Source organism: Anolis carolinensis, chromosome 1, assembly GCF_035594765.1.
Source record: "Anolis carolinensis isolate JA03-04 chromosome 1, rAnoCar3.1.pri, whole genome shotgun sequence".
Taxonomy (NCBI): Eukaryota; Metazoa; Chordata; class Lepidosauria; order Squamata; family Dactyloidae; genus Anolis; species Anolis carolinensis.
The window spans coordinates 303284683-303299680 of NC_085841.1; the positions used below are offsets into that span (position 1 = coordinate 303284683).

General features: G+C 39.6%; 1 protein-coding gene across 3 annotated transcripts in view; it reads right to left on the minus strand.

The window, feature by feature from the left end:
* Window positions 1-14998, minus strand: part of lrp4 (LDL receptor related protein 4) — a 142460-nt gene that overhangs the window by 38106 nt on the left and 89356 nt on the right. For 2 of the 3 annotated variants that reach the window (XM_008104902.3, XM_062963990.1), the window contains exons 6-16: window positions 11740-11868; window positions 10990-11109; window positions 10735-10860; window positions 9643-9768; window positions 9179-9313; window positions 7624-7749; window positions 6128-6358; window positions 5491-5647; window positions 3678-3895; window positions 2606-2782; window positions 1093-1218 (exon numbers count right to left, since the gene is read on the minus strand). In XM_008104902.3, coding sequence (XP_008103109.1) covers window positions 1093-1218; window positions 2606-2782; window positions 3678-3895; window positions 5491-5647; window positions 6128-6358; window positions 7624-7749; window positions 9179-9313; window positions 9643-9768; window positions 10735-10860; window positions 10990-11109; window positions 11740-11868 — 1671 coding nt within the window. The remainder of the gene's footprint in view (window positions 1-1092; window positions 1219-2605; window positions 2783-3677; window positions 3896-5490; window positions 5648-6127; window positions 6359-7623; window positions 7750-9178; window positions 9314-9642; window positions 9769-10734; window positions 10861-10989; window positions 11110-11739; window positions 11869-14998) is intronic. The other variant, XM_003214616.4, reaches the window with a different exon arrangement.

Sequence of the window (14998 nt, forward strand, 5' to 3'; positions counted from 1 at the left end):
CTCTCTGAACTGCAATGTTCCTTCTGGCCTTTTTGAATGTCTTTTAAATGGTAGCAGTGATCAGGGGCCCCTACCCCTAAGGTGGCATTGGTGCTTTCCTCTTTCTGCAGAATCGAAATCAACTTATATCAAAATCTCTAATTTTACCCTCAAAACCTGTCTTTGACTTATACATGAGTATATATGGTACATCCCTTTGGGTGTCCTCAATACTGGTTGAGGAGAAGTTATGTTTTCAAGCTATGGTGTTGAATCTACTGACAATTACCGTAATTCCATTGGATGCCCTGAGTTCTAGTATCATACCTTCTTATGGTTACATAAACCTCTGCCAGGTTTTGACTACAGGTAGTCCCCAAGTTATGAAAAAGATAGGTTATGTAGGTTTGTTCTTAAGTTGAATTTGTATGTAAGTCAGAACAGGTACATTTTTAAGTATAACTCCAGCCAAATATATATAAAAGCTGTGGACAGCATAGTGAAGGGTTAACACCCTTGTGGTGTTTGTTGTGCTGTCTGTCTCCATTCAGAAAATTTCACTTCACTTTTTGTCCCTGTGATATTGGATTTTGAAAAATGTGGTATGTTGTGGAAACAAGGATTGGTGAGAACCCTTTCCCCATGATAACTCTTTCAGGAGTGGATTTCTCTTCCTAGGGATAGATTTCTCTCTCTTCATGTTGCCTCACCCCAATTCTTAACTATGAATTGTTGGTAAATTTTATGTTTGTAAGTCAGGGACTGACTGTATTTGCACAGCATATTTGTACAACACTTTTCTCAATAACATTAAAAAGCCCAAACTACATTCCTTGTAGTCCAGCCCCTGAATGTTTCTGGCAGACATCTACATATTTTCCAAGCATATAATTCTGTTTTTGTGTGATGCAACCATATGTTATTCTTATATTAAAATGTAACTCTGCCACGAGTTTACATTACAATAGCAAAAGCTATATTACCAACACTCTTCCCAATAATCCCAACATGGACCTGGGGATTTATTTTCATTTGTAATCCTTTTCTGGAACTTTCTATCTGTCTGAATGCACACATACATGCAAATGAATTATCTCCTCTTACTGCACTTACTCTGGGCACAAGTGTGGCTGCTGGTCTTTCGGAAACCTGTGGGGCAGGCGCAGGTGTATGCTTTGTTGTTTGGTAGGCACAGGTGAGTGCAGCCCCCATTGTCAGATCCACAACGATTTCTCCCTGCTCAAATAGCCAAAAACAAACTCATATAAGGAAACCAGTAAGACAGAGGCAGGCATTAGCAGATACATGATAAAACAGCCAGAGCCTCAAAGAGGCCTGCTTTGGAAGGGATTCTTTAATCAATATTTATTTCTGTCCATGTAAATATACACAGAAAATACTACTCCTACAATGCAAACATGTGGCACTAATATACTCCCTAAAGTTATTTTTTTATGTTTTAAAGAGACAAGGCTCAATAAAGTATTGTTATTTTTAAATCAAATTAAATTTTTGCTCTATAATAATTTTTCTGCTTCCTAATGTGTTAGATACTTTGTATTTCATTGTCTTTGGATATTGGTTGTGTGTGTGTGTGTGTGTGTGTGTGTGAAAGTAAAGGTTTTGCCCTGACATTAAATCTAGTTGTGTCTGACTCTGAATATAGTATTACTGAGATGGTTAATCATGAAGAAATATTTTTATTGTGTCAGAAGCAAATGGATAATATACTGCAAGTCGCTTCTGGTGTGAGAGAATTGGCCATCTACAGACGTTGCCCAGGGGATGCCCAAATGTGTTACTATCCTGTGGGTGGCTTCTCTTATATCCCCGCATGAAAGCTGGAGCTTACAGATGGGAGCTCACCCTGTCTTGAGGATTCGAACCACCAACCTTCAAATCTTCAGGTCAGCAGTTTAGCTGGTACAAGAGTTTAGCTAATTGTGCCACTGCAGCTCCCATCATGAAGAATAAAAGTCACCCTTACACTTGAGCTGTTCTTTGCTGATGTCATGCAGCTAGCAGTAGGAGAGGAATTAATAGGTGTAATAATTGGTTTTACATTCCTCAGGATCAGTTCCGGAAAAAGATTATCTGGATGTGGTTCATAATACTAATAAATTATGTCATCATACCATGCTTAAGAACTCATAGTCAATTGCTAGTAGCAAAAATACTGTGTTCCTATGCAGAGTTACTGGGGAGTCAGCCTAAATGAAGATGGCATTCCTTCTATTTAACTGCACAACAATATACTCAAGGTGGAAATCTGATTAAATTCAAGAAAGCAAGTAATTAGCCAAAATATGTAGAACATTGATTCAGTCCCTTATGAAATATATAGTAGGTAAACATGGAATGTTTTCCGGCATTTCATAGAATTAACTCCTAATTTACTATCAAACTTATTTTTACATAGAAAAAGAAGTTTTTAAAATGAAAGTTAACACAGCCATAGCTCTACAGATACTGCAAGTGTTTCTTAATTACAACATACCTGAATATAATATTTTCTCACCTTGTAACTGAACATCCCTATGCTTTTATAACAGTATGAGAGTGGAAAAACATTTTCTGCTTAAACAGTTGATAGAAGTCATCACCTCTCTTTTCGCTCTGAAATTACCTGCTGGCTGACGTTGAGGGTGCAATGTATGGATATCCATGGGGAAGTGAAGCTTATTGCGGATGATTTCCTGGTTCTTGCCAGTAAATTTGTTGGCACTGTTTATACTTTTAGTATGCCAATCTGTCCAGTAAAGGCTATCTTCAAAAACTGTGATGGCAAAGGGGTGTGGAAGGCCTGCAGAAGAAGTTCAGTAAAATGCTTAAGTTATTTCAAGGCTCCAGAGATGACAAGACAACTTTAATTTCTTGAAGAGTTTTCTAGTTCCATCCCAGAGCATGTTTCCTAATAAAAAGATTTAACTCATCCATATATCCCCTCAGTGATTGCTGCCTTTTCCTAGTACAATTAATCCCACAAGGCATACAGGGGTCACGCAGTATATGTGCAGTTTTTCTCTTTTCCTTTCCTTTCCTTTCAGACTAATGCTTTTCTACCAAAGCTTTGTAGTATTGAGTTACAAGTAATATAATTCCCTAGAATTAATAGGAGTTGGAGATGATGGTATAAAACATTTCTCTTCAAAGTAAGGACAAAAGAATAATTACTTTGTTGGTATAATAAGTGGATTTTACTGTTTAGTTTTACAAGTTACTTTTGGTCCAGAACTTGCATGCCTTTCAGTGCCATTTTTGACTCCACAAAAAGGTGTAACACAAGAGAATCTAGCAGCACCTTTGTCATTGTTTTATTTTATTATGGTTTTCATGGCCACCAAGGTACTATTTCAGACGCACTGTGGGGAAATATTAAACCTACAAGTATCACCTCATCAACATCTCTGAAGTCTCAGTTTCAAAGAGGTGGTTACCCTCCCCTTATTAAAATGTTGAAACAAACTCACATGGCTGTCTGTTTGAAAACAGATCCAGTCTGATGCTACTCTCTTATCAGTTTGCAGCAAAACGACTGACAAATAACTACCAATGAAACAAGTAACTTTATCTTTTCAACACTAAAATGAATAACAAAAATGTGCACTACTATTACAAAGATAACCCATTGCTTTTAAAAATCAGCCTGCCAAGCTCTGCTCTCCAGGGGAACAACAGCCTCAATTTCTACAACTCACCTTGGCTAATAACAGCCTTCCTGTTCTGTCCATCCAAGTCAGCTCTCTCAATTACATGATGTTTGGCATCAACCCAGTACATCCGATGCCCTGCATAGTCAATAGTTAGCCCATTTGGCCAGAAAAGATGAGTGTCAGCAATGATGCGTCGATTGGAACCATCCATATTTGAGTATTCAATGCGAGGGGTATTCCCCCAGTCAGTCCAGTAGATGGTGCTATTAGAAAAGAGAAAATAAATCCATGTTGCTCAAAGCACTGCTGGTAAGACAACCAGTAAAAGTAAGGTACATAAAGGTTTTCCCCTGACATTAAGTCTGGTATGTGGACTCTGGGGGTTGGTGCTCATCTCCATTTCTAAGCTGAAGAGGCGGTGTTGTCTGTAGTCACCTCCTAGGTCATATGGGTGGCATGACTGCACGGAGTGATGTTAAAAACAACCAGTACTACAACATAAAGTCAAAGAGGCAAAGACAATCGGGAAAATGATAGTAATTCAAAATGCTTTTCATCAAGGTGCAAACAAGCACCTCTGCCAAACTACTTTTGGTTAGACTTGCAGTGGTTCTCAACTCCCAGAAATCCCAGACAGTTTACCAGCTGTTAGGATTTCTGAGAGTCAAACATTTGGGGACCTACAGCTTGAGAACCACTGGAAGGATGAGGTGTACACTGCTGGGGAGGTTATGGGTGGGAGTTGTGGAGGATATTTAGTTTTAAATGTAATTTTAATGGTACAAGTGTTTTTTATTGTAGCTTAGCTATATTTTAACTTGTATCCATGATACATATATTTAATTGTTTTTAAATTGTTTTCAATTTTTGTAGTTTTCATGTTTTTAAAATTTATTTTGTTAAGTCATGTTACAGTAAGCTGCCTTGAGTCCCCATGGGGAGAAAGAAAATTAATATAAATAAAGTTTATTGACTTTATAAACTTTACACACCAGTAACAACAGCAAAATAATTTGCACTAGCCATGAGAGTTGCTTGAAAGAGTGGGACTCCAAGGAGAGCTTCACTACGTAGAACAATGGCTTGGATCCAGAGTTCCTGACATAGCATTCTGCCCCAAAGCAGGGAAGAAAAAAAGTGATTTTTGTCAAACGTTCCTCTGCCTCTTTAAATTACTTATTAAAATTTTTCCATAAGGAGGCAGAGACAACTTTTAAGAAAAAAGCAAGATAGGATATAGAAATACAATTAGAGAACATTACTTATAACATCATACAATAGATGGAAGTCACTTTTATCATTATTTTTTTGGTTTTTTTCTTTCTTCTTTTCTTTTCCTTTTTTTCTTTCTTTCTCTCTTTTTGGTGGTATTTCGTATGTTATATGTTGGGTGAAGGGTAAATGTATTTTATGGTGTCATTTGTTTGAGAGGTTGTTTTTTTCCTCCTTCTGGGTATTTGTTTACATATCTTTATGTCTGACTGGAGTTGCTGTCCTCTCCCCCACCCCAACCCCTTCCCTATTATTGTTTGGTCCCCTTCCTATTCCCGTCCCCACCTATTATCTTCTTATGTAAGCACTAAGGTGTGAACATGTTTTTGTATTGCTAACTGACAAAGCAGTGTGGGAGACGGTGGTGTGAGAGCTGCAAAGGAAAGGGGAAACTGAGAAAATCATCTACTCTTCTTCAACTCTTTCAATAGCATCCTCAGCAGAATTTCAGTCTTTTCCAAGAACAGGAGTACATCTATTCGTAGGAAAGCTAATCTGCATCCAGCCAAATGAATGTGGCCAACTTAAGCCCACTAGATTTCAATAGAGAAGCTAAGATAGGGACCAATGACTGTCTTTCACTTACCCCTCCATGGGATGAAGAGCAATGGCACGGGGTTTTTCTAGATTCTGCCAGAGAAGCACCTTCCTGTGTGTGCCGTCCAGGTTTGCCACTTCAATGCGAGATGTCCCAGAGTCTGTCCAAAACAACTTGTCATGGATCCAGTCAACAGCCAGCCCACCTAGAATCCATATAAAGAAGGGAATTAGTAGAAGCTAGCCATTCCAAACCTGATGCTCCCCAGAAATCCCACAAAACCATGGCACTGAATATGCAAGGAGAGGATGATGGACCTTCCAGTACAACAATACCCGGTAGGCACCAAGTTAGAAAAGACCAGTGCAGGCTATGAAACAGAATCCCATTAAGCAAAAATAACACAGATATTTTGTTCTACAAAAGTGTAGTGGGGAACAAACTATAGTCCTTTTTTGTTGAATTTTACTTCTTACCAACACTTTGTTTATTAGGCTGTTAAGACATTGAGTATCACAGTTGCTCATCTCTGCACTAAATGAAAATGTGAACAAGAATCCTTCTTTATCCCTTGCCCAGTCGACACAACACAAGACGGCAAAAGCTGTAGTTTGTTGACTTATGGGGTCATCATTTCCTATCCTCATATATGGAGTAAAGAATTCTGACCCCTTGCGATGCTCACCTGGACTCTCCAGTCCTGTGGACACTACCTCCTCCACATTGCTACCATTCAGGTTCGCCCTCATAATCCGATCCAATGTGACATCAGACCAGAACACTAACTCCTTGTTATGGTGGAAATCAAGAGCAATGGCATTTTCTAGGTTGTTCAGAAGTAGGGTATATTCTGATCGATGGGGTAACACCTGCCGGATATCGATCCGATTGGCAAAGAGTAACACAGGCTCTGGCCCTGAAGGACACAAGCAGGAAAATAAAAGAGACAGCCAGATCAACTATCACGCCATGTCAGCAACACAGATTCAGTTGATATATAGGAAGCCAACACAGAAATACTATAGAACATGAATGTTAACACACAACACAGCATTCATGTTAACAAACATAACTCCTATAATTGTCATTTTGGATTTTCAGTCTGTAAAACATGCTCAAAAATGTTTTTTAAGACATTACTTTTTGGATACAAATTACCAAGAAAGTCCTCTACCCCAAGGCCACTGGTCATATTGGCAAGGAGATTTATTAGTTGTAATCCAAAAGAATTTTTTCTCTAAACTTTGTGAAACCAGTTCCAACCTCACATCCTCTTTATTTTGCTGGATAGAACCCTTGGTATTCAATAGTGCTGGGAAATTGACCTGTGGCTTCTCAGGAATCAGAACAAGCATTTAACAAGTAAATAGAATGTTAATTTAGTTATAGCTTCTTTACTTTCAAAAACCAGAACTTTTGATTTGCTGAAATTTATATTTAGCTTGTTTGTTTCGCAATATTCTGTAAAGTTCCTAAGTTGGTGTAGGAGCCCTGGTCTGGACCTGGAGAGGATGGCTGTATCATCTGCATACAGCAAGATGGGGACTCTCCTTTTACTCAATCTGGGTAGGAGACCTTCTTTACATTCATTCCACTGGATTTTCCTAAATCTTACTAAAATGCTGATGTCACACCTGTTCAGGCTGGCTTATCATTTGTATTCTCTATTTTCACCATAAGCATGCAGTTTGGAACAGGGGAGAGAAGAAAAGAGCATGAATCTAGTCCAACCTTGGGAACTGTGCAACCTGTGAAGCACGTGCATGATTCAGTGCAGGCCCATAAGCTCATCATTCTAACTTACACACCAATTTTCATCTTATTATGGCCAATCACATCCCCAGAAACATCCAGTAACAACAACAGTGATTTAATGTCCAATCTGTTATAGGCGCAAAATACATTACTGAAACCTCATGCCCATTTCGTCACTCCCATTTTTTAAAAAAAAAAGATTGTTGCAACTCACTGATATCTTGGGGAAGAAGAAAACTGCAACCCCCAGACCCTCAGTGGTGACCCATCTTGATTTAGTCCATGATGCAACAATAATGAAGGCTTCCATACCAACTGAACCCATAAGCAAAGCCAACAATATCCCATCTGACTCGGCAGTGGCTTCTGTGCTGATTCTAAAATGTCAGGAAAAATCATTAGCCCACAAGAACAAAAACTCTTTACCTAGTGCTTTACAGCTGCGCTTGTCTGGACGAAGCTCATAGCCTTGCTCACACCAGCACTGAAACCCCCCCTCACTGTTGGTGCATCCTTGGCTGCAGTATCCTTCCTCTGCACATTCATTCACATCTGGAACAGGAAAAGAACAAGGGAGTTACTTTCATTTAAATGTGTTGTCAAAGGCTTTCATGGCCGGGATCACAGGGTTGTTGTATGTATTCTGGGCTGTATGGCCATGTTCTACAAGTATTCTCTCCTGACGTTTCGCCCACATCTATGGCAGGCATCCTCAGAGGTTGTGAGGCATTTCATTTAAAAGTACAAAAGAGACATCTGTTCCCACCTTGGAATTCCACTTTCTTGCAGATATGCTGCTTAGTACACTCTAAAAGCACACTTATTTGTTAGTTACAATAACACCCCACTTCCCCACCAACAACAGGATTGCCCTGCTATCTTAGGACAATCCTCCCCATTACAGGCAATCCCCAAGTTACGATCAAGATAGGTATGTAATTCGGAACAGATACAATTTTTAAGTGTAACTCCAGTCATATGTGTGTGTGTATAGGCATAGGGAAGGGTTAACACCCCTGTGGGGTTTGTTTTGCTGCCTGTGCCCCTGTTCAGAAGATTTCACCTCACTTTTTGTCCCCAAGATAATTGGATTTTGAAAAATTTGACTTGCTGTGGAAACAAAATCGGTGATAAAGCTTCAGGGGAGACTCCTTTTCCCTATGATTATTTTTTCAGAAGTTAAATTCCCTTTCCTAGAGGTAAGTTTCTTTCACTTACTGTTGTCTCACTCTGTTCTTAACTTAGTTGTTTGTAAGTCGGTTTTTTGTAACTCAGGGATTGCCTGTGTATACTTACAAGAACCCTGAGATGTTGATGAGGCAGATAAGAGAATGACACAGGCCAAGGTCACTCAAGTGAGTTTCACAGCTCAATGAGAAAGTGAACCTGGCTCTCCACACACTGAAAATACTTCCACAGACCTTCTAACCCTAGCTTCTAGAACAGGCATGGGCAAACTTTGCCCCTCCAAGTGTTTTGGACTTCAACTCCCACAGTTCCTAAAAGCTGGTAGGCTTTTAGGAACTGAAGTCCAAAACACCTGCAGGGCTGAAGTTTGCCCCGTGCCTGTTCTAGAAGATCATTGCATCATCACTGCTCTTCATTCAGAGATTTTATGAAGGAAGAAGTTCACTTGCATTTCTCCCGTGTTTTCCCACTACGCCTCCATTCTTGTCATGAAAAATTAGTTAGAGGGGGTAGATGGAATAGGTGAACAATCTATATGGACTGGTAGCATTAGGAGCTGCCGAGATGGAATGATCCTTTAAATCTAGTAGGTGATCGGCACAGGCGCATTTCAAAACACTCCACATTAACTGTGTAGTTCACTTTACACTTGTTCAGATCCAGGCCCTAGCATTGTTAAGATAGTAGCCAGACCTTGTCAGGGACCTGAGAATAAATCATAATCTCACTGTGCCTCTGATTGTAGCTGCCAATGATTCTACCAACAGAAAGACTAAACTTTATAGCCGCTTACCCTGACATGACCTGCCGTCTTCCAGGAGCCTGTAGCCTGTGTGGCATGTACACTGCACTGTCCCTCGAGTCATCTGGCACTTCTGGGCACAGCCTCCATTGTTGAGATTACAGTTTTCCTCACCAGTTCGAGGACCTGTGAAATAGACAGGTCAAACGTCCATGGAGCAGTAACCAAAAACTCAGCTGGTACTTGCTAAATTAACATTTAAAAGCTAACAAAAGTCCTGAGCAGACATGTTGTTCTGGGGTAGAGGGGCAGGGGTGGAAAGAAGCCCACCTATTTAATTTGCAGAACTACATTGGCTTCTTCATAAAACAACTATAGTCCCCCTTTTCCAGCTGTAGCACTCATCAACTACTGGCATCTGTGGAATTTCTTCCTATAGGCTCTTGTGTCTCTCAGATTAAATTTCAAATCAGTTATGGTAACTGGGATGCAGTGCATTGCAAAGTGAGACTTACGACAGTTTTGATCAGGACTCTCATCACTGCCATCTCCACAGTCATTTGCACCATTGCACAGCTTCCTCTGGCCAATGCAGCGCCCATTCCCACACAGAAACTGGTCAGGAGCACACTGGGGACTCCCTAAAGTGGGAAAAAAGAAAGTTAGTGCTACTAAAGGTTGGTAATCTAGTGTGTTGCCATTTGCAGTCTCATATCAGAAAATAGTAAAACTTTATCTAGTATGTAAAACACAAACCTAAATTCCTGTTAATGAAGCTCATGTGTTACATACTCTTTCAAGTACATACAGATATATCCTTCCATTTCCACTGAATGCCAAAGGAATGACTTGTTAAGAAGGCTTGCTTTGTTTGCCATGACGACTATTTTTAAAGTGATTACATTATTTAATAGTGTTTATTATTCTGGTTTTACTTACTGTATCTTCACCTGAACATTTTTAAAAGAAAGAGTGTTTTAAACATAAAATTCTACAGCAAAATTTATTATATACAGTGTATTGGTATGGCAAAGAGATTATAAATGTATATCTACATTGAAGTGCTCACCATCTGTAATAATCTGTAAAGTCAGAATTCAACAGAATAATCTATCAACAAACCTCTGAAGAGGTGAATTCCATACTCCATGGAGAACCCATAATATTGCCCTAGAGAACAGTGAAAATCTCTTGACTAGAAGGGATAGAAAAAAAATTACTATCTTAGGGCAATTTGTTTTTCTGACCCTTTAATGCCCTTTTTCCTGCTACCCCTATCCCTTGGGAGAGATTCCATTTTATGCGTGGACAGACAAAATCAGTGATCTGAGAATCAAGACCTAAAAGATTGCCTTATCTGGAAAGGTAGAGTTGATTAAGGTGTGGTCCTCCAGAAGTTGTTTAATTGCAACACCTAGCTGCCCTAAATAGCACAGCCAACAGCTTCAGTCCAACAACATCTTGATGACCATACAATTTGCACCCTTGTGGTAAGAGAAACTAAAATCTGGAACTCTCTTCCTAATTCTGGGAAGTATAAAAATTTGACAGCACAATCTCAATACAAGAAGGTTGCATAGAAATAAGCACAATGCTGTAGTTTTTACCTGTATCCTCACAGTTTTCCTCATCACTATTATCAGAGCAATCATCTTCCCCATCACAGCGCCACGATGAGCGGACGCACCGGCCAGATTTACAGCGGAACTGGTCAGCTGTGCACATTGATGTGGCTGAAGAAATAAAAATGAGAGTTCAGTAAAAGTGATATGTTGGCTTCGCATGTTTCTTTCAGCCACTTTCTCATACCATCAGCTATATTCTCCTCCTCATCCCCACTAGTCTCCTGCAAAGATACTCACTGCAGTTCTTCTCATCTGATTGGTCATCACAGTCAGAGTCACCATCACATCTCCATCCAGCATTAATGCACAAACCACTGTTGCACATGAACTCCCCAGAGCGGCATGGTTGGTGGGAAGCTATAGAGAAAGGAGACAGGCATGTTGTAATCCATGTACTCAACTGAGACAAATCAGAATAACAAGCGCAAATCCTTTCATTACATGCTCTGGAGGAACTGCAAAAAAAATAAAATCTTTGATTCTAAGTTGTTCTAGCGATTCAGTCCCAATTTTAGGGAGGATGTCAGGAGATAGATTTAACCCTCAAAATGATTTCTTCGCTATTCCTTCTCAGAATATCGAAAATGGAGCCATGAAAATTCACTGGGTGACCATAGGAAAGTTACATACTCTCCACCCAGAAAAAACTGTGATAGTGTCGCCTTGATGAAGGCACACAACAACTACTGGGAACACGATACTGGGATTTCAAAAGCTGGATGGACATTAGACATCTACTGGTTCCTTTGTATTATAATCCTTGTATTTTAATGCACCAAAGTCCCTTACTTCCTTATCATTCTACTCCAAGAAAATCCAGTAAGTAAAATAGAATAACTGAAAGTACATTTATGCTAGTTTTGGGGAATTTGTTCACTCATTTTGAAAACAAAGGTTGAGGATACCTCATATATTGGATTTATTTTCTTAGCTATGAAACTGAAATGCTTCCATTCAATATGCCCATGCCTTCCCTGGATAACTTACAGCAGTCAGATTCATCAGACCAGTCTCCACAGTCATCATCTCCATCGCAGTGATAGATGTCTAGGATGCAGCGGCCATATGCACACTGGAATTCCTCCAGGCTACATGTTGCTGCAGGAATATCTGATGCTAAAAAACAAACAACCAAAGTGAAAATGTGACCCCTCCAGAATATTCAATAGTTTGCCTTATTTGAAATGCTTTGCACCAGAAGTGTTTGGATATCATCCAGTCCAACCCCTTGCCTTGCGTAATGAGATATTTTAAAGACAAGACCCAAGTCCAGAGAGGAAATTCCTGTAAGTTTCATGTTCACCTTATACACAGACTGAATATGATTTTATAAAAGTGAAACAAAGTTTGTCCACACTGAACTATCAGAAAGCAAAAGTGTCACTATCTCAGCCACTTGTGGACAATTTTGGAGTGTTTCGGGTTTCTGAATTTTGGATAGGGAATGCTCAATTTGGACTTCTTGTCCTGTAATTAGCAGAAAGCTATACATTATGTTTTTTATTTCTGAATAAAGAATCCATAGAAGTGCAGGAATCCATGAATAATGAATCCTTCAACAACTCTTGAAGGTTTTGCCTGTGCTATCTATTGGAAAAACAAAACTCAGGTCATATTAGCTCATATATAAGGATATCTGACTGATGGATAAGAAGCCGTGAGTTATTAGGATCAAAGGCAGGCTGATAGTAGGCAGACTAAATATATTCAGGATGGCATCAAACACAGATCTAACATGCTGAAATCACAGGACAGGGAAATTGTATCCAGGACTCCCTCCATGTACATGCCAGGTTTAGAGAGAGAAAAATCACAATTGTGGAGTAGTTCAATAGCACTTTTCAGCAGTGCCAAACTGCTAAAATGCTCTGAGCGTGACCATGCAGACACAAAAAATTCTGTGGATTTAATGCATGTCCGTATCCACCACTCTTTTCTCATGTGCTAACTGCAACTGTCACATGTATGCTACAAACATTCAAGCACTTCTCATGTGTTCAAAGTACAAGGGTAATCTATTCTCTATAGGCCTGAAGAGCAAGCTAACCTCCAAAGTAGCTTCAGGGCAGCACTAAGTAATAATTTCCCACATTTCTAGAAGCACAACTGTGTACGCCTAAGAGTTAGCAATGTGTAGTGCTTACAAAAGACCAAAAACTAACTTGAGGGCTTAAATGATGCCAAAGCTCTTTAGCAGAAGACACAGCAAACAGTGCCAGACCTTTGAAGGCCACTGTTTTTCTGAAACCTGAAGTCAGACCAAGCACTTTTTCCCATGCAAATTCTTCCCAGCACACTGTGACCCTGTGCAGGACCCAGTATAATCCAAAACAATGATTTTATAACACTTTCTTTGCCCAAAACAGTTCTTTAGAGCATGGAAAAGAACCCTCCAAGAAGACCTGCACAGAAGAGGAGAATTCTCTATGTTCGATAAAGTGTATGGGAAGAATGGAAGAATCAAGGAATCGAAACATCAGAATTATGAAGCAGAAAGAGAAAGACTTTGGGAAGAAATACAAGTGAAATCGCTACAACAAATGTGCAAGTGAATCTAACAGATCTCAGGAAAGATAAGCAGCCAACTCAGGGGTCTAATGTATTGTCAAGACAACTCACTTTCCTCCCCCATTTCTCTCACTGACCACGCATTTCCTTCATCTTTATATACAAGCAAGCATACAGCGAGTATCTTGCAGGTTGAGGAAAGGAAAAGTAGGGGAGACTATTAAAGTTTCAAAGTGAGGGGAAACTATTCACTCCATGTTTTGAAATGTGAGATGTCAGGTATACGGTGAAGTCAGAAAAGGCATCTTAGAAACACAAATGATTAGTCTCACATCATCCTACAAGGTTAGATTATTCTTCCTCTCCCAAGAAACAGGTATATACATTAATAACCAGCCAGAGAAGACAACTCCAGTGGAAAGGCAAGCATGACTTTGTTTTCTTCTTTGAGTGTCCTCCCAGCAAAAAAATCTCTCCAGCTTTGGCAGTTTGCCAGCTCTCATTATCTGGAGAGATGAAAGACAACTTCTCCATCTGCACCCCACCCTCACCCCTGTCCCCCACCCTTGCCCTTCAAGAACTGGCAAGCCTGATTTTCTCCCTCTCTCCCTCCCCCTAAAAAAAGCCCGGCCACAAACCAAACCCTTTTGAAGTTTCACCCTATCTAGAACAAATTCTGCAAAATGCCCTTGAGACAGAAGTGGGGGAGAAAGAAGAGAGTTCTCGGATTTACAGCGAATCTAGTTATGACTCAGATAAGGTAGTCAAGGCAGATATGCAAACCAGATTGAAGTGCTTTCAATAAAACCAGCTTCTCTAATATGTCTTTATTTAACTCCAAAACACTTTTAAATGCCTAAACAACCGGTCCGGAGGGGTCAGGAAAATATAATCTAAATACACACGGGCGGGGGGGGGGGGGGGAATGGAGGGACGAGTCCCAGGAAATCATCCTTCAAGATAGTTTCTCCAAGAATTTTCAAGCACAAATAAAAGCTGATCTTCTGTCTCAAAGTTTACTTTATTATAGCCACTTTCTCAAGCTCACAAAAATCTTTGCTCAAGGCCTGGTTCAAAGTCCCAACAATCAGGAAACAGACAGGGGAAACTGTATCCAGCTGCCAAAAGATACTAAGGAGATACAAACCAAGTAATATGTTGGGCTTTTATTGAGCCAAGAAAACAAATAGACTAACTTTAAAAGATACAAGCTGTTCAGCTGTCATAGTAATCCCATAAATTTAGGAGTACAGAGCCCTCTTGCAGACAACTAAGAGTGATAAGAGCAGTAAGGCATGAGTGGATTTGATTGGAAAATATTTATTTGCCTTCTTCCAAGAAACAAAATGGGGTGGGGTGGGGTTTAAATGTTTCCAAGATCACACAGCATTTGTTTCTAAGCTTTGAGATAATGATAGTTTGGGCAATATTTATTTCCAATTTAAGTCTATATACCACATAATACTTTATAGAGTAATGGCCAATATGAAGAGAAACTGAAATTGTGCCACACATACACACACACAAATTGTCTCTGAACAAAACACCAGATTCTGTAATGTTTCTACCCACAGCATTTCCTTTTAAAATGTTTGTAGATTTTCAACTTCTAATATAACTTTCTCCATTTGTATTCTTCTAAAATATTACTGTGAGATAACACATTACTCTTTCAGGACAGAAAGAATAGAACGGTGTTGTATGAGGTTACAGCTATAGGAACTGATCTCCATTATCA